We start from the raw sequence: 20,424 nt of genomic DNA on the forward strand, positions 1-20,424 counted from the left end.
GGAAGAATGAGAGACCCAGAATAGCCAAAACAATACTGAGCAATAAGAATAATGCTGAAGGCATCACAATATTGGATCTCAAATTATACTATAGAACAATAGTAACAAAAATAAAATGGCATTGGCATAAAAACAGACATGCAGCTGGAAACGGTGCACATGCCTTTAATTCCTGTGACTCTGGAGGCTGAGGCAGGAGGATCACAAGTTTAAGGCCAGCCTCCTCAGTTTAACAATCAGTTTAACAAGGCCCTGTGCAACTTAGTGAGACCCTGTCTTGAAATAAAAAAATAAAAAGGTCTGGTGATGTTTCTCTGTGGTTAAGCAACCCTGGGTTAAAACCATACTACCAAAACAAAAACAACAAAAAAATTGAAAATAAGCAAACAATCAAACAAAAAAACTCAGGCATAAAGACCAATGGAATAGAAAAGAAGACACAGAGACAGATTTGCATAGCTACAGTAATCTGATCCTTGATAAAAGACTTTTGAACAAATGGTGCTTTAAAAACTGGATATCCATATGTGGAAGAATTAAACAAGATTCCTATCTCTCACCCTGTACAAAAAACTATTCAAAGTGGCATTTATACTTTTTAAGAGTGGAATTATACTAAATAAAATCAGTACCACATATGGCAATAGACATATGAATGGAAATTTTAATGTATTTGTGTTAATATATTAAATGCAGTAATATATTACATAGTACAAGATGAAATGCCTGTTGTGGGACCAGGGAATAGATATCAATTTAGAACTAGAACCTGATCAAGGAGGGTTCAGTCAGAGCCAGATACATAATTTGCATGACCTATTGCAAAACAAAGATGTAAAACCGTCATTCAAATAGGGCATTGGTAAGATTACATGTAAATGATGCACTCTTGGGATAACAATGAGCAGAGTACTTGCATGTTACACTTATCTCCTCAGTGCACACATATATTCTATTTGCTAATGAAGTCTCAAGGGGCTTCATTCACAAAATGTAAGTTCAAAGATAAAATTATTAAGAATTTCAAAACTGTGACAGCAGGGAGTCAAACTAAGGGCAAGGCCCTTCCGAGCATGGGGCCCCATGTTACTGCACAGGTCACACATCCGTGAAGCTAGCCCTGGGGATGTGTTATTCATATCCTCCTTCAATACAGGACTCTGGTCAGCCTGGTACGGTGGTGCACACTTGTAACTTGAGAGGCTGAGGCAAGAGGATCACAAGTTTGAGGCCAATCTCAGCAAATTAGCAAGACTCTGTCTCAAAAAATAAATTATAAGAATGACTGAAGATGTGGCTCAGTAGTGGTAAAGAACCCTTAGGTTCAATTCCCAGTTCTAATAAACAAGCAATAAAAGATTCCATTCAGATGTGAAGAGTACAATTAGTGACAGCCTCCAACTGTGATTTTCTTCAGAATCTGCTTCAGCTTTATCATTAACTTCACAATATTCTTGGGGAAGCACAAGTCCATGACTAAGCAAAGCAGTCTTCTTAGGGTAATCCCTAGTATATGATTGATCAGGGCCACAGTACTTTGGACCAGCCATTAATATCCATCACAGAGTTCCTCTGATGTGTGTCCTTTACTTAGAGGTCCCTCTGTGCTGGCAGAAACTTTTCAGATCTGCCTCGATCCCTCATGACTTCTCCTACCCAATCCTGCTTCTTCCCCATCTCCTTTCAATAGTGCTTTTCCCAATAAACCTTTCCCATTCCTAGTTCGATCTGTTTCAGCTTTCCATAGAACCTATCTGTGATAGCTTCATAGGAGATAATGATTTGGTCTAGAGGAATGAATAGGGAACATCCAAGCAAAAAAAAAAAAAGCATATAGAGAATGAAGCTCAGGAAACAACAAAGGGGTGACATAATAAAACATTGTGTTACTATTGTTGGTGTAGGAGGAGTGAAGAATGGAGAGGAGAATGGAGGGCCAAACCAGGAAATTGATACTGGTATAATACAGGCAATTTGAGTACAAATCTTTCTTAGACTTTACCAAATAACAAGATTTTTAGAGATGAAGTATTAGCATTTTAATAGTAATACATATTTAAGTTAAGTATAATTGCTAATGTCTTATGTGTACCATCACTCAGAAATAACTTTAGTGATACTAGTGAGCATGTATCAACCTATATAATCACATTTCCTGGTTTTCATAATGTGCTATGGTTATATATAATGTTACCTTTGGGGGCAGCCTGATGAAGGATTTAAAGGGGTTTCTCTGTCATATTTTTCAAGTTCCTGTGAATTTATAATTGTTTCCAAATAAAAATTTAAATTTTTATTTTGTGTTTCAGGGATTGACTCACCCTATACAATTTTATGTTCTTAGTTATGTAATACATGACAGTAGAATGTATTTTGACATATTATACATATGTGGTCATTCTGTACATTTTGCTTTACACAATTGAGACCACACTTGATTTAAATGTTTTATTATGCTGAGTACTTTTTTTTGCTCAACCTTACATAGTCATTTTTGTGTGCCATGATTACATCTGATCAATTCTACTTCTACCACTGAAGTTCAAGCCACAGTCACCTCTCATCTGGTGGTTTCAGTTATATGAAACAATAACCACTTCATTTTGCCCATGATTTTGTAGGTCAAAACTTCAAGCAAGCTTGACTAATGCTGTTGCAGCCAGTGTCATCCAGGGCTTTAGTTGTCTGAAGGCTCATCTGGGCTGGGCATCCTAAATGGTACATTCATGGGCATGATAGTTATGATGAATTTCAGCTGCAAACTGACCTTGGATTGTTGACCAGAGTACCTAACACAAGACCATTTAGCACAGAAATCTCAAATAGTCAAACTTCTGTGTGGTGAGGAATATTAACCAGAGCAAACATCCCAAGAGAACCAGGTAGAAACTTCATGACCTTATAGGACTGTCAATCCTTTCTGGCTGTTTTGACAAATGCCTTAGACTGGGTAACATAAACAACAGAAATCTATTATTCACAGTTCTGGTGGCTGGAAAGTCTAAGATCAAGACCAGCAGATTCGGTGTCTGGTAAGGGTCCATTTCTCATTTCCTTCTATGTGTGTTCATATGGTAGAAATGGCAGAAAGGGCTCCCTCGGCCTCTTTTCTTTTTTATTTTTTTGGTAGTACTGGAGATAGAACTCAGGGGCACTCTACTACTAAGTTGCACTTCACCACACTCCCTTTTTAAATTTTGAGACAGGGTCTTATCAAGTCTGGCCTTGAACTTGTGATCCCCCTGCCTCAGCCTAGACTGGCCTTGAACTTGTGATCCTCCTGCCTCAGTCTCTCAAATAGCTGGGATAATTATAGGCATGTGCCTCAATCACTTCCCACAGGCACCATTTCACAATACTGTCTCCAAGGTTAAGGTTCGATATATAAATTTTGAGGAAACACAAACATTCAGATCATAACAATGGCTTAGCTTCAGAAGTTGCATAGAATCACTTCTACAAAACAATAGAATTTGGTAGAAGTGATGAGACTCCAGGATAAAGGTCTCCACAGTCTATCCATTACAAAGCAACCAGTATTACTTTTCTAAAATTAAAGTCAAATTATCTTCTTACTCTGCTCAAAATTTCAAATGGTTCCTGTCTCTCAGGGAAAAATAATAATAATTCCTTAGCATAGTACATAGGCCCAATAAAATTTGCCCCCAACATTTCGCACCAGTTCCCTCATTGCTCACTCCACTCCAATATTATCTCTATGCTATTCCTCAAAAAAGGCAAGCACATTTCTAGCATTATTTCTTTGCATTTGCTGTTTTGTCATTGTTGTTTTCCTGGAATGCTCTTTCCCTAGATATCTCTTGGCTCTGTCCCCCAATTCACTGGCCATCTTATACAAAATATTATACAGTATCCTATTATTCTCTTTCTCTTTACTCTGCTTGATTTTTCTTCAGAGCAATTTTATCATCTGAAACATTACCTCTCTTCATTGAGTTATTGTTTTCTCTGCTCATTCTTCTCTCCCATTAAAATCTAAGCTTTAGCCTGGCACAGTGGCACACACCTGTAATCCCAGTGGCTCAGGAACCTGAGGCAGGAGGATCATGAGTTCAAAGCCAGCCTCAGCAGCTTAGCAAGGTTTTAAGCAACCCAGTGAGACCCTGTCTCTTAATAAAATATTAAAAACTGCAGGTGATGTGGCTCAGTGGTTAAGAGCCCCTGAGTTCAAACCCCAGCTACTCCCTGGCCCATATAAGCTTTATTAGCTATCTATATATCCATGATATTCAGAACAATGCCTAGAATAAAACAGATACTTGATAAATATTTCTTAAATAAATCAATAGATTAAGACAGCCATGATGGTTCCTGAATAAAATATATATCATAATTTTTAGTGGCTGCAGTCATCATTTTATGGGTAAACCAAAACAAATTTAACAAATCCCCTTTGGTCACTTATATAACAATGGAAGTGCTTATAGCTAAATTTCTTCTTGTAATTATTTCCTTAGGATAATTCCCTCAAGTTCAATTACTAGGTGGAAGGGCATATTTTTTTTAAGATTTTAATTATATTTTATCCTCAAAGAGACTACTGAAATTTATACTTCTGCAGCAACATATGGGAGTGCTTATTTTACCACAACACCAATTCATGATACTATGAAAACTATTCATTGTAGAGCCAAATAGCATGGCATAATTATACAATACTTTTTCTTTCTGGTTTCAAGTCATGATCACTGTGCCACAAAAAGGAGAATTTGCTTAGTGCTGAGATGAAGTGGATTCACTTTTCTTAAATGTAACAAATTGCTCAGTTATACTTCATTTTTATTTGCTTCTCTGACTCTCTTTTGTTTTTTCTTTTCCTTTTTCCCATTGTTGGAGAGCTAACCCTCATACAAGCTAGGCACGCATTCTACCACTGAGCTATACCCTTAACCCTGACTTTTTTGTTGTTGTTGTTGTTAATTAAGAGGATAATAATTTCCCTCTGTAGAAGAAAAGAAATACTTTTCCTCCCATCTTAGGGCCATGGCTGAGACCCCTATAACAAAAGACAGATTAATAAGAGAAGGCATACACATTTATCTAATATAAATTTTACATAGGAGTCTTCAGAAATTAAGACCTAAATAAATAGGTAAAATGTATTTTTATGCTTCAATTTGATGAAGAGTGGACAGGGTCATGTAATGGTAATAAACGTGGAGGGGTTAGCAAGATCTGCTTCTTCAGATTCTCCCCTCTGTCTGTATGTTCTTGTAGAAAAGGGCATTTTCTTCAGGCATAAGGAGAGCACCACTTGAATGGAGGTCTTCTGCTTCACAGTTATATGACAAGGGGAAGGTGAGAGTGGCCTTTCTCCTTCAGCTGTTTTCTCAAATGCCAATGTGCAGTATTTTAAAGTAATGTGTTCTGAACCCCATCCTTTTACTTACCATAGTGTTAATGTCTTCAACTTTACTTATTCTGTATCTCCATTGGGGAATTCACTATATTCTTAGAGCCCATTGAATTGGTCTATTTACTTTCTGGACTGCTGACTGGTGGTCATTCCAATTATTTCATTGGGTTTCTAGACAGTTCCTTTCATGAGACAGTCTTTCTAGTTTTCAGCTTTATTTTTCTGGAATGTATCCTCAAATTACCTTTCAGAAAAAGAGGTAAGCTTTCTGTTTTGCTTGTATGAAGGTGATTTTCTTTTGCCTTCATAATTAATAACTTATTTTGGTAAAGAATTTTGGGTTTGAAATACTTTTTCCATCGAACTGATTTCCCCCAACTCTTAATATTGAAAAAAACCCTTCAAATCTGTAGAAGAGTTAAAAGAATATTTTGTTTAACACAAATATACCCTTCACATAGATTCACCAGTTGTTTTATGATTCTGTGCTTGTGTGTGTGTGGGGGGGGAGAGCATACTTCGATTATTTGTCTGGATATTTCTAGAATTATTTAAAAATAAATTGAAGTACTTATGATATTTCACCTCAAAGAACTTCAACCTGTATCTAAGAATAAGAATATTCTCCTTTATGACTGTAGTGGTACCTAAATATGACACTTAGGAAAATTAACACTAATCAATAATATCATATAGCTTATATTTAAATTTCCTCAATTGTCATATGTCTATAGCTTTTTCATCTTTCACTCCAGAATCCAACCAATCAAGTCTCACATAGTCTTTAGCCATATCAATTTATTCTCTTCATTTTTTTTTCTGGTGATGGAACTCAGGGCCCTTTTCATACTGGGAAAGCATTCTAAAACTGAGTTAAACTCCCAGCCCTATTTTTTAAAAAATCTTTAACAATTCTTCTGCCTTTTAATTTTTTACAATACTAACTTTTAAAAATCCAGTTGTTTTTTAAAATATACTGTCTCCAGCTCTGTCTGATTGTTTCCTTGTGATTATATTCAAGTTAAACATTTTTAGTAAAATTACACCATAATTGAGGTTGTAGACTTATTGCATTACATCAAAGGACAAATTAGATCTCTTATTTGTAAAGTAATTTTTCCCTTATAGTTAATAAAATAATCTGTGGAGTGATACTTGAAGAACTTGTGAATAAAATGTCTCCCAATGGTCTTTCAAAGTTTTCAGTATCTACCGCTATTCTTGCTCCAATCAATTATTACAAGAGTGTTTTTTAAAAATAATTCCCTCCACACTCACTGCCTAATACTTTTCTGTAAATAAGAGCTTTCTATTTTTAATCCCTTTCTTTGTATGCTTTACGACTTATTTTGGCTGATGGATTTTATTAATGCATTATTAATTATCACCAAAATTCTTTTGTTTTGTTTTTGTTTTAACAATCCTGAGTATTGAACCCAGTGATATTCTACCTATGGGCTATGTCTCCAGTCCTTTTCATTTTCTATTTTGAGAAAGGGTCTCACTAATTTGCCCAGTCTCTCCTCAAACTTGGAATTTTCCTGCCTCAGCCTCCTGAGTAGTTGTGATTACAGGCATACACCACCACACCTGGCTTCATAATTTCTTTCTTTTTTAAAAAAGTTGGTAGTTGTAGATGGACAGAATGCCTTTATTTTCTTTGTTTATTTTTATGTTGTGCTAAGACTCAAACCCAGTGCCTCACACATGTGAGGCAAGTGCTCTGCCACTGAGCCCAAGCCCTCATAATTTATTTTGATGCTCAAGTTGTTTCTATTTTGTTAATCAACATATTATTTATGTGCCCTCTCACTGGAAATAGCCTCTGGACTGATAGACAGTTAAAAATTTATAAATAATTAAAAAGCCATAACTTTGGGCTTCCTTTAATGTAGTGGCATTTAATATGATCCCTAGATACAATACATGAGGAATTATGAAATTCATTACCTCCTATGAGGTATAAGTCTGTTAAGACAATCTAGGCTCCACACTTGTCTGATGTGAATCTTGTTCTACTTTACCAAAATACTGCATAGTGGATCGTTTTATGATCTGCTGGACTCCTTTGGAAAGTAAACACTAAACACTGGCCTGCTACCAAGTTGTGGTTTTTGTTCTATATCATGTTGAGCAAACTGATGCCAAATATAGGTAGTTTTGTGAGTCTGAAGGTTTAGTTAAGCCCACAAAGACTCCCTAATGGGAGATACACAATTTTAAGAAGAACATGCAGGAGAACACTTCCATCCCTACTTGCATTCTACTCTTACTCCTTTCAGAGGTTCCAGTTCATGGTTGCTTGGTTTCAGTAAGTATGCATCTGTGCCAAAGCTGTAAATTATGTAATTATGGTGGAAGCATATAGTGGAGGAAATCTATTTACCTCATGGTGGCCAGAAAGCAAACAGAGAGAAGAAGAGTCTGGGGGTCCTAATATACCCTTCATGAGCACACCTCAGTGGCCCAATTTTCTCCAACTAGGCCCACCACCTGTAAAAGTTCTACCTCCTAATAGTGTCACAGGCTGGCAACTAAGTCTTTAGGATATGAACCTATGGCAGACACTTAAGATACAAACCTTAACAATAATTATAGGTGTTTTTCAGGAAGAAACCAAACACTTATAATAGAGGCAATAAACCAAGTTAGAGGCAATAAACCAAGTTCTATCATAGGGATTAATAAAAAAACTCAAAAATTATTTATTTATTTATTTATTGGTGCTTGTGGTTTTATTTATTTATTCCATTTTATTGATTTTATTTTATTTTAAATACACGATAGCAGAATGCATTACAGTTTTTATTACAGCTATAGAGTATAATTTTTCATATCTTAAAAAACTCAAAATTTAAAAGTCACAGAATTTATGATTGTACAGACACACACACACACACACACACACACACACATGCGTGCTCAAACACATATACATTATCCTTACAAAATTGCTTAGTATCAGGGATAAAGAAAACAATTTCCTTTGAGTATACTGGAGATGAAGACCTGTTTAAAAACATGTTAAATAAGGCTGTCAAATATAAATTACCCAAATTAATGTTTAGAAAACATCATCATCTCAACTAAATTAACCAAGAGAATTCTTCATGGATGAAATAAGTTTCAAATTAATTTAAGTATATGACTGTATTAATGAAAAGAATATGCATGAATATTGTAAATAATTTGTAAAAAAAATTTAAAAAAACAAAACTGTTATGGTTTGAATCTGAAATGTCTCCTAAAGTTCATGTGCTGAAGGCTTGAACACCCAGTGCAACAGTGTTCAGAGGTGTGAGTTTTAGGAGGTGATTGGATCATGAGGGCTCCAACCTCATCAATAGATTAACTGCTAAATGGGCTACTGGAAACTAGTGGAAACTTTAGGAGGTGGGTCATAGTTGGAGGAAGTAGGTCACCAGGGTTGTTCCCTTGAAAGGTATATTTTGTCCCAGGCTCCTTTGTCCCTCTTCTTCATTCCCTTTGTCTCCCTCTACTTCCTGGCTACCATGAGGTGAATAGTTTTCCTCTGCCATGCCTTTCCCCATGATGTACTGCCTTACCACAGGTTCAGAAACAATGGACTAAGTGACCATGAACTGAAACTTCTGAAACTGTGAGCCAAAATAAATCTTTTCTCCTTTTAAGTTGATTTTTTCAGATGTTTTGTCACAATGGAAAACCGATTAACACAAAGACTATTGGAAGCTGCACACAGTAGCACACTTCTGTAATTCAGATCCTCAGGAGGCTGAGATGGAAGGATAACAAGTTAGAGGCCAACCTGGGCAACTTAGCAAGATCCTGTCTGAAAATAAAATTTAAATAAAAGAATATAATTGTTGAATAAGTTATAATACATGCTATGAATATATAATGTAGCTTTTAAAAATTAACACGTGAATATGTACTGAGTAATCATTACATGTCAGGTACTACACTAAGTGTTATATCCATTTGCTCATTTAGCTCTCACTTCAACACTACTTCCCTTTGCCCCGCTGTTCTGTATGAACTGCATCAACAGGCTTCCTTGTCACATAGTTGGGGGTTGGATTAGGTCTACAGATAGAATCAGTAGAAGACTGGAGGGAGGGAGGACATGAAGGTTGGGTATTTATCTTCCTGGCTTCCACCCTGTAAGCTTTCTGTAAGTTGGGTGCACCCTGAACTAAAAGGCACAACTTGCGTTAGGCAGCCCTTTTCAAAAAGCTCCTTAGTCTATGACACTTTTACCTCTTTCTATGAAGAATTCCTAACTTTGCCCTTTCTGTATCTATTTATTTTTCTTGCTTCCCTCTGCCCCTTATTCACATGGCAGGAAGCCAGATCTTTTGAAAACTCAATCTGGGCATAATGCCTTACTTAAAAATCTTGCAGTGTTCTTTGGATAAAGGAAAAGGACATTTTTCAGTGTTAGGGTAGAATCCAGGACCTTGTGCATATTGGGCAAGAGTTCTACCACTGAGCTATATTCCCAGGTCCAGATCAACAGTCTTACCTTAGCTCAGCTGTCATCAGCAGCTTTGTCTCCAGCACTTCCCCCTTGCCATAGCTCCACCGGCTGACTTTTAGTTGCCCCAATGAACCATGCTTCTTTCTACCACAGGACCTTTGCTCACATTGTTTCCTCTTTCTGGAACATTTCTACATTTCCTCACACAAAGGTAATTTCCAGTGTGGTAAGAATACATGTTAAATAAAAACTTGCATAGGTCACGGATTTGGATTGGGCACCTGCACTGCTTCCAACAGACCAAACCAATACAGAGTTTAATTACAGTAACTGTATTTTGGTTGGTTGTAGGAGACCCTGTAGCCAAGTAACTAAACTATAACAAATAAACAAGTTAAACTGTAACCAATTGACTGGTTGAGTAGGTTATAGACAATCAGGTTGTTCACTCTGTCTCACTTCTATTTTTCAATGAACTCTTGTCAGATTCCACAATAAACCAAGATTCCATTTTTGGTCTGAGTTCTCAAAACCTGCCTCTACAAGACTGTGTTGGAACGATAATGGCCTCTGTCTTGTGTTGCCGGCATATTTCCCGTACCTTGCATTAGCAATAGTGTGAGATCACATTTTGGAATAAAAACCAAAATAAAAGCAACATGAATAAGGACAGAAGTGGGCAGAATTACATTAGAAAGAGCTGGCTTCTTTATTATTTCCTCTCTCACTACTTCAGAGTCTAATAAGATAAAAATGATCCCAATTTAGTTCAATTTCAAGTCCTTTTCTAGGTGGTAAAAACTATTAAATACAGATAAATACTACTACATCTATATTTCCTCACAGCTTGTTCAAAAGATGTTTGTTAGGCAGGATAAACTTTTATAGGTAGGAACACATATTTAGTTAATTTCTTGGAGTTCTCATCATTTACCCTAAATTCATATCATACTGTCATCTATTTTGAGGGTTCCAGTGATGACAAATTCCATTTTAGAAGGATAGGAAAATGTGGGATTTTAAGAAAGAGATAAAACTAGCAAGACAGAAGAGTGGCTGCACAATGAAGTGTAAGCACTACATATCGCTGTTTCAGGAGAATGGGGAAACACATTTTCTTTTTTATTTGCTTCTGTGCCTTAGCCATCCTTTGACTTTCACTTTTATATTCCTGTCCCGCTTAATCTGTGATAACCGAGTTATTTTTCCTGCCTACCTGTTTCAATTAAGCACTTCAGCTTGGGGGAAAAAAAAAAACCATAAAGAACCAATAACTAACAGGTCTCCCCCAAGTGACAGTTTCCACCTTACCCCTCCCCTCTCCAGGGAGAGCTCGCAGCTGCGCAGACCTCACCAGGCCCTAAGTGACGTCACAAAGGGGGCAGACCAAGTGCAGCCAGGACGGTGGTTTTGCGACCCTGCCCACTGCATTTGTTTCTTTCAGATATCTGATTTTCCAAGCCCCTTGCCGCCCATAACCCTCTTAATTGAAGCGTAAGAAAGAAATCAACAAGTTAAGAACCCACGTGGCCACACCTACACCTACGCCCCTACTCTCGCCAGGCTACTGTCCTCCCCTCTGCAGTGGTATCACTTGGCCACTACCAACTGCAGAGCTCTGCACGCGCGCGCAGCGGCCCGCAGACGGGGAAGGCGGAGCTAGGCCACACCAGCGCCTCATCTCCCCGCCTCCTAATGGGCTGGGCCCTCCCTCCCGGCTTCTGAGAGCGCAGACTCCTGACAGCGGGGCCCGCAAGGCAAGCGCGGGTAGTGGAGGCTAGGGGTGGCAGGACGCCTCTGCCAGCGCCCCGCGAACTCAAGAACCATGAGCGCATACAGTGTGGCCACCTCTGGCGGCGGCGGCGGCAGCGGCAGAGGCGGCAAAGGCAGAGGCAAAGACAGCAGCGTAGGCGTTGGCGTCGGCGTTGGCGTCGGCAGCAGCGGCAGGGGGCGTGAGGCGGGGCTGGTTTCCAAAGCCCGGGACCTCCCTGCCGCGGTCCAGAACCTAGACTCCAGCGCGGGTACAGGCTCGAGCAACTCTGAGTGGAGCATCCACTCTGAGTGGCGGACCCTATCCCAACCAACTTCTGATGTCCCATCTAGTTTGTCCACTGAGAATCCTACTGAGTCCCGGAGCTCCAGTGCGCCTTCCCACCTCAGCACTAGTTCTGGCCAGAGAAATGATAACAGCTCCACGGCTAGCCCCAGGAGCTTAAGCTCCCAAGGAGTTAAGGATCATGTCCTCACACCTGCCAGTCTGTCAACCACCTTAGATAGGTCCTCCCCATCCTCCTCCCAAGACTCTGGCACTCACCGGGAATCGGGAGCAGAATCTACCCTGCCCTTGGGCTCCTCCCAGCTGTCAGAACGAGGGTCCTCCCTGACTTCTATGCCTAGCTCTTATCAAGAGTCAGTAGCGTCAGACGCACCTTCAGTGTACAGCACACCCCGAGGGTCGCTACAAGAGCCCACCCCAACCTTAATGTCTGGCTATCCCTGGGTATTGGTACCAGGACTTCCTATATCCAATAATCCTTCCCAACTGTCGGTACAAGCACCTCCTACACCCAATAACTCCCCCCAAGGGTCAGTACACGGATCCATCACGCCCTCTCTTTCCGGCTATCCTTGGTTACCAATACCAGTACCTCGTACACTCTATATCCCTTCTCAAATGTCGGTTCAAGGACCTTCGACGCCCAATAACGCCTCCCAAATATCAATACAAGAGTCCGCCATGCCCTCAGTGCTCAGCACTCCCCGGAATTCGTTACAAATACCTCCTGTACCAAATAACACCCCCCGAGTGTCAGTACAAGAGCCCGCCCCGTTCTCAGCGCCCAGCTCCCCGCTGGTATCTCTGGAAGGATCAGCTCCGCCCCCAGGCGCTCCCCGAGTGTCAGCACCAGAGTCCGCCCCGCCTTCATTGCCCTACCCCTGGGTATCATTAGAAAGATTGGCTCCGCCCCCGGACGCCGGGCTAGAGGGGGTAAAAGGGTCCGCCTGGTCCTTGGCGGTCCCCACTCTTATACCCACGTCTCCGCCTCCGGAGAGTTCCAACCAAAGCATGGCGAGTCGGGAAAAAGCGAGTACCGCAGGCCACATGTTCGACGTAGTCGTGATAGGAGGCGGCATCTCAGGTCAGTGTGCACCATAGCGGTGGCCTGAGGGTCCCTGGCCTGCCTGGGGTGGGGGACTTGCAATGTGACTATGGTATTTGGAGGTCTCTAATGTGCTTGGGAGAGTGTAACTGTGCCAGGGCTCCAAATCCTACGAGGTGGGAATGGGGGTTGGGTCCATTTTGCTGGTGGTGTGAACTGGGGGAGGGAGGCACAATTATTTTACTATTATTAAATACTAATATTTAATTAACTCTTGCTGTGCAGTTACATTTAGCACTTTTTGTAGATTTTCTCAGTCCTTAGCAGTTCTATATGGTGGGTGCCAAATTTGCCATATTTCACAAAACCAAGCAACTGAAGTCTTGGGAGGAGACAGGTTTAGTAACTGTCAGGAGATCAAATAGCCTAGCTGGGAAGTGGCTGAACCATTTTCTCTCATTTAAAACCCTCACTCCTAATTCCTGAGGTGGCTGCTTTACCTTACTGATTTCACATCCTTTGCTCTAAACAGAACTACGAATTTCTGTAGTATTGAGGTGGTGGTGGTAGTAGTAGTAGTAGTATCCAGTCCTGCTCTTCTCTAAAGCACTTTTCCTTAGAAAATTTGGTAGGTGAAGGGCAGGGAGATAGAATCCTTTAGGAAAAGGTAAAATTAAAAATTAAAAGGAAAGGTGAGCTCTTAGTTTCAACCTATTACTACTCCCATTTTTTCTGAACTTGCAGGAAGGTGTAGGGCTTTTATTGCCCAAGGGAATGTTTTTATGAAGCAGGCACTGAGGGCAGCTTGTGTCCTTTTTCTAAGAGCTCTTACTGACTTGCATTTTGTCCCTTGGTTCTGGCTTGAGTTTGTGGTTGATCAAGTGAGTAGTGCATAAGGTTTTTGGGTATCTTCCTGAAAGCTTCATCATGATTAATACATTAAATTGCCATTAATATTGTTACATTTGGCAAAAATATTTGAAATTTAGAGATTGTGTTATGTTTCAGTCCTAGCTAGAATCCCACACTGACCTGTCCCCTCTCCCCAGGTGTTAGTAATTTCAAATATACCTATAGAATGTGATTTAGAAAGAAGGGGAAGAAAGGTGGAAGGGAGTAAATAAGGTACCCCAACAAGGAGCCATTTTTTTATGTGTGATCTTTTGACGAGGCTGAACATGTTCATATATTAATTTTGGATACAAATAGCTCAGGCTGTTCAGGATAAACAGTCTTGATCACCAGAGAAGAGGTTGACATGAACTGATGAACTGTTGCTTTGCAATTCCAGCCAGTTTGAGAAAAAACATGCATTTAGGTAGGAGCATCAGACGATAGCAGATTCTGATGGCGAGTAAGAAAAAGGAGCATTTCTATTGTTTCACCTTCATTCCTTTATTTATTCACTCCTTTAACAAACACTTGTTGACTGGTATTTTCAAACACCTTGTCCTTCTAGGCAAGCATTCTAGAAGCAATATGATTGTTGGTCACTGGAAAATTAATATGATGATAATTTGTAGGATTAATTGATTAGGGGTTCTGTCTCCTCTTCTGTCTATATATCACACAGTTTGGGGATCTTTCTGGGATTTTATTCTTACCTTTTTCTTTGCTTGTCTCCAGTATTCCTTTAAGAGTTTTATCTTTTGTTTTTCCCTCTGCCTGATTTATTGATCTTTCTCCTTTCTCCCACCTGATTCCCAATACTTGGTCATTATCAGATGTGGATTTAGCGTGTAGCTGATGAACCTTATGCTTTATAGCCTTACAGCTTGAAGTCCCTTCTGTTTCTTGTGCTAAATAAATAACAAGTTCCATACTGAATCTTCTTTTCACAATTTTGCTTTCTATTTTATAAAGAGAATGTCAAAATTATATAAGACCCCACCAAATTGGGATCTGTTCATAGTCATTATTAATTATTAATTTGTTCATTTCCATTTGGGACAAATAGAAGGCATTTCTTGAGCAGTAGTTCATGTCTTTATTCCAGAGGCCAGCTTCCTGTTCATCAGTGACAGTGGGAAAAGCACTTGGCTTCCTCAAATGTCATCTCTATCAGGCAGATCTGAGTAATTTTAATACCCAACCTGACCAGAAACATTTTTTTTTTTCTGTCTGCAGTATATTTCCAGATGATTCACAACTAAAATAAAAGTAGATGCAAGTCTGGTTTCTGTTAGGTCCCATCATAGACTGGGTATTCCATGAACCAGCATTTTTTTTCCCATACATTCTTGTGAACTCCAAAACACACATCCTCCTTGTATGTGCTTGGCCATATACCATGAAATAGTCTCTCTAGGTTTTAAATGCATTTGGATGTTCCTTTTAACTTTTGTTGAGACTTGAACACTTGTTAAGTTACCCACACATTTATAACATATGACCAATACTTTGCATTTGCAGTGTCATTCCTAAATGTAACATCCAGAGGATACATATTCTCAATAATATTACTCAAAATCAATATATGATAATAGAATTATAACTATCTTTGTACAAATAATTGCACATCTTGTTATATCTCCGTTTATCATTAATAGAATAAAATGGAGTGTGTCTTACAGCCACAAAGCCCTTCTTTATGTTCACCCACTAGTTAAATAATTTTATATACTCTGTTAATAGTTGAAAGGGGAAACAGCCCTACTTAATTATTAGTATACTGGTTTCTTTTACTTACTTTGGCCCTTGTCCACCATCACCCATTATCTATCACCAAGAATTTTTAAAACTCTTCATGTTTTCTGTGACACTTTCAAATTCTGAATTTTTATATCACATTGATTGTTTTTTTTCCCTTCCTTTAACTGAGTTGATATTCTTGCGAACTTCTGGTTTTGAAATGATCTCAAGGTTCTGTGATTCATCACTTTTGAACTTTTGAGAACTTGTCCTCTCTTTCACAACGGAGAACTTCAACATTCTCTTATCTGTAGAAGGCTCCCACATCTCTAATTTGAATTCTTTTCTTTATCTCAACTTCTATCCTTTAGATTATCTTCCTGGATATTTGGAAATACTGTAGATTGACCATGTCCAAAAGCTACCATGTCTTTCAATTCAGCATCTCTTCCTTAGTTCCTTTTTTTTTTTTTTTTGGTTTTTAGTGGGAGAAGGAGTTACTACTATTTTTTTCTATTATTCTTGATACATACTTTTTTTCTTTCATCCTCTACACCCCCTTATTTTTGGCGATGCTGGGGATCAAACCCACAGTCTGGCATACACTAAGCACACACTCTTCTGCAAAGCTACATTCCCAACTCCCCCATACTCTTTTAGCAGGTCTAGATTCTCTTTGGGGATATTCCTCTTTTGCTTCCCCTGTGACCATTCCTCTACCCTCATCTCCAGGGCAGAATTTTGACCCCTGAAGCCTACCTGATTATGATACTCTTCCCAGTTGTCACTCTTTACAGTAATAGCTCTCCCTTTGCATCTAACTTACACGCAGTATTCTCCAGGACTTGATTTACCTTAACCTCTTCTTTCATTATCTTGCTCATCTGTTTAGGACTTTTAGTGGTCTCCTATTACCAGCCTCTCAAGAACCCTTCATGTTCCCAATTATCTGGTCCCACTTTGGTAGACAAGTAGCATTTCCTACTCTACCCCAACTTGGACTTGAACTTTAGTCATGCTGCCTCTTGTTCTCAGTGCCACACTGTGTTTATTTTTTCCCTCACAACTTTCCTATTTTTTTCTTTTTTAACATGGAAATTCTTCTCTCTGTTCATTTATTTATATCCTATCCATCCTGCAATACTTGGAGGAAGATCCTTTCATTGATTACTCTGGCTCCCATTGACTCCACCATCCTCTTTGTAGAGCTTATAATCTGCATTTAACAATTTACACTCAATTTCTGCCTCTTATTTCTTGATTTATTTTAAGGATAGTGGTTGAGCCACTAATGTAAGATGTTTTTTTATTTTTCTTGCTCATAAGCCAAGCTGCTACAAATAGAAAAAATGATAGAAGACCAGCAACAGATTTTTTTTAGTTATAGATGGACACAGTATCTTTATTTATTTTTATGTGGTGCTGAGGATCAAACCCAGTGCCTCACGCATGCCAGGAAAGCACTCTACCACTGAGCTATAACCCCAGCCCCAACAGATTTTAATATTTGCTCTTAACTGGGAATTTCTGAGATGTCTTTCTTTAAAGAGAAAAACAAGGAAAAGAGAAAAAAACCCACCTCTAGGGGACAATGCATATTATCTTTCACAGGGCTGTTTAGAATTTCAGACTCCTTGAGTCTAAAGGGTTTTAAAAGCAATCTAGTTTGATCACCTAAGATTTTAATCCTCCTAACAGCATCTCCTTAATGATTATCTGACTATAGCTCTGAACACGTCTAGGGGAAAGTGAATGTTCTATTCCTCAAAGCAACTCATTATAAGCAGCAGTAGCTCTGGCTCCCGAACTTGTTCAGGCATTTTTGAGCCGCTACTATATGCTATGCAGTGGCTAGATCACAGGGATAGAGGTAGATAAAGATGAGTAAATAGCATCACTGCCCAGAAGGTGCCCCTATCCTCTTGGAAGAAGTAATCAAGTGGGCAAATAATTGACATGAATATAGTGAGATAGATATGAATGTTATGAATATGAACAACGTCCTGGGACCTTCAAAGAGAAGTAGGATTTTAACGGATAGGAATAGGAGGATGGAAAAAAGACATACCAAACAGGAAGGATTGGAGATGCACTAGTAAGGAGTCAGGAGAATGTAAGTCATACATGAACAGGGCTTAATATAAGCCCCCAGCAGAAATGCCAGGGAAGGAAAAGAGTTGCCCCCTGTGCCCCTAGGGATGTGATGCTGATAGCTATTGAGATGACCCTGGTGTGCCAACTCTGCATGATTTTTGTGCCTGTGTGAACTGTGAATACTTAACAAAGGCACAGTGAAAACACCTTAGTCATAGCACTGGAGTTTTAAAAAATCTGCAAAAAGTGTCTTGTATAAAGAGCTTTTAGTGTCCAAACAGTGTCTAAGCAATAGAATTCCCCCCCCTTATTTTTGTTTACGAGCTGAGCTCTACTAAAAGAATTGAAAGCACTAGCTGCCCAGAATTCAGTTTGTATAAAGCCAGCAAGGATTGGATTTTTCTCATCATCTGAGACAAAAAAGCCGTTTGGCAAAAGAATGACTAATGTTCTTAGTTTCAAAAATTGAGTACACAACATATGACAGTTTCCCTTTTTGTTGAAATAAATCACTCATTTCTGCTAGGACCATTTTAGGCATTTTAACCCAGAGCTTGGCAGCACATGCTGTGTAGTATTACAGTGATTAAGAAAAGCTTCCATTTAAAAATGGTACTAATTTTTGATGACTTAGTTATTTGGATACCCTAAAGTTCAGTGCTCACTGAGAATTACTTTTGCATCTTTTAGGATACTTTTCCCCAGTTTATATATTTATCATTAAAAACAAACTAGGAGACTTTTACTTTCCTGTGTAAATTTTTTCTATGCTGAACAACTAATACAAGAATTACATTTATTTGGGTTCTGATTTTTTTTTAATCTTCATGGACAAATGAGTTTTTGAATAAATCTGACATTTAATGGGCAGTTTTAGCATTTAGTCAATATTAATTGATTTGAATTTATACATAATCCTCAGGTCATGTGAGAAATTCTTTTTAATAGTAGATCTAAGTAGAGTATAATTTCATGAATCACAGAGACCAATGATGGAGAAATATATTGTCAAATATTGGCTCATAAAATCTGTGAAATTATGGCATAGAAATGTTTTAACATATGAAAAATCTTGTAGTATTTGGTCTCAGATATACCCAGAAAAACTGGAGTTGTATTTTAGTTTTATATCACATACAGGAGTTTGCAGGATTTCTCAGCCCTGTAATTTAGAAAGTATAGACACCCTATCAGTACTTATCTAAAGACTATACTTGCATGTAAGAAATTGATGGATTTCATAATGTAAAGTTTTTTTTTTAGGTTTAAGTGATTAGAACTTCATAAAATGCATTAAAATCTTTTCTAAATGTTGTGTTGGAGACAACTTGACTTTTAGGACTAATTTTCCACTTTATTTAAAGTCAAAATTATTTTACATTTTTACCAGCAATTTTTATTTTCCTTTGGGTGACTTATTCCCAGTTATATTGTCATCTATCATTGTGTATTAGGGAAATTTAAAGTCTTTGTCTCATAGTTTTGTAATTTAAGAGATTGCATTAAATTATATATGATATATCTTTCAGTATCTCTTTTGGTAATTAGTCAGCTTCATCAAGGTCCATATCTTTAGCTTTTTTTTTTTTTTTAGGACCCCCACTTAAACATTTTTTTTTCTTCCATTTTCTTTCCATAATGATTTCTTCATTATGGAAAGGATTTGAATCATCTCACATGTTGACATCTTCCACTAACTTAAATAGGGTGCCTGACTCTCTGCACAAGTGCTCATTCACACCTTCCTGGTGGCTTCTTTGAGTTTTTATTTAAAATCCCTTTTCCTGTTGTTGCTAGGCCAAAGTAAACAAAGCTGCAATTATTAACAACATTTAATTGATTGAATAAGTAAGAGTGTCAATAAGAACTTTAACACCAGATGATAGATAAGCTTTGAGAGTTGAGTTAATTATATATTAACCATGTCCAAGAATCAAAGAATGACTGCCCATAAGAGATCAAAGTGACTGGACAGGAAGCTCAGAGGGATAAGTGAATTACCAAATGCTACAGAATTCTTCATGACATAATTGGCCTTGGGCCCCTACAATACTGGCTACCAGGATAGTGTTTTTTCTATTCCCGACCTCTTTGGATTTGCCCTATAGGCATATTCATAGATCTCCACTAAACATTATTATGTTTTACTTTGAGATTTTATGCTCTAAAATGTTGTAACTGTTGCTTGACTGTAATTTATACATTAGACTATATTACACCAGAAGTTATTACATTGTGACTATTTAAATTTCAAAATATGGGGCAACCTATTAGGTATAATTATTTTCATGTGATAAACTCATTTAATTTTTAAATTAGTATGTTTAATATGTAGAGGTTTAACAGTTTTGATCAGTGATTCTTAACCTTTTGGAGCAAATGTACCTTTGAAAATCTGATGAAAGCTATTAGACCTTTTCACAAAAAGAAAAAAAAAAAAGCACGTTTTTGTACATAGACATTTTCCCCCATACCAGCCCAACATCTTATGTTCTGGAAACCTCTTCATTGTCAATGTCCCTGTAGTATAATTATTTGTGGCCAATACTGAAATTTCACAGAAGTGGTAAAAATAATTAAAAACATTATATCATGGGACAGTTAATGGTAATGTATTAGACCATGATGAAAACAGTCAAAACATTCAAGCCAAAACTAAGGCACCTGTGTTTTATAATTTAAATAAGCCCATGACAAATAGAGAAAAACCTAACATGTTTTGAAAAGAAAAAATTAGGGAGAAATGGAAAGGTAATGGAAGA

The 20,424-nt window shown here is 38.2% G+C and overlaps 1 protein-coding gene across 1 annotated transcript in view; it reads left to right on the plus strand.

The window, feature by feature from the left end:
- The first annotated feature begins 12,764 nt into the window (after positions 1 to 12,764).
- Positions 12,765 to 20,424, plus strand: part of Maoa (monoamine oxidase A) — a 73,975-nt gene continuing 66,315 nt past the window's right edge. The window contains exon 1 of the mRNA XM_048796392.1: positions 12,765 to 12,976. Within this exon, the coding sequence (XP_048652349.1) occupies positions 12,904 to 12,976 (73 nt within the window). The 5' untranslated portion in view covers positions 12,765 to 12,903. The remainder of the gene's footprint in view (positions 12,977 to 20,424) is intronic.

This window comes from Marmota marmota, unplaced genomic scaffold (assembly GCF_001458135.2).
Source record: "Marmota marmota marmota unplaced genomic scaffold, marMar, whole genome shotgun sequence".
Taxonomy (NCBI): Eukaryota; Metazoa; Chordata; class Mammalia; order Rodentia; family Sciuridae; genus Marmota; species Marmota marmota.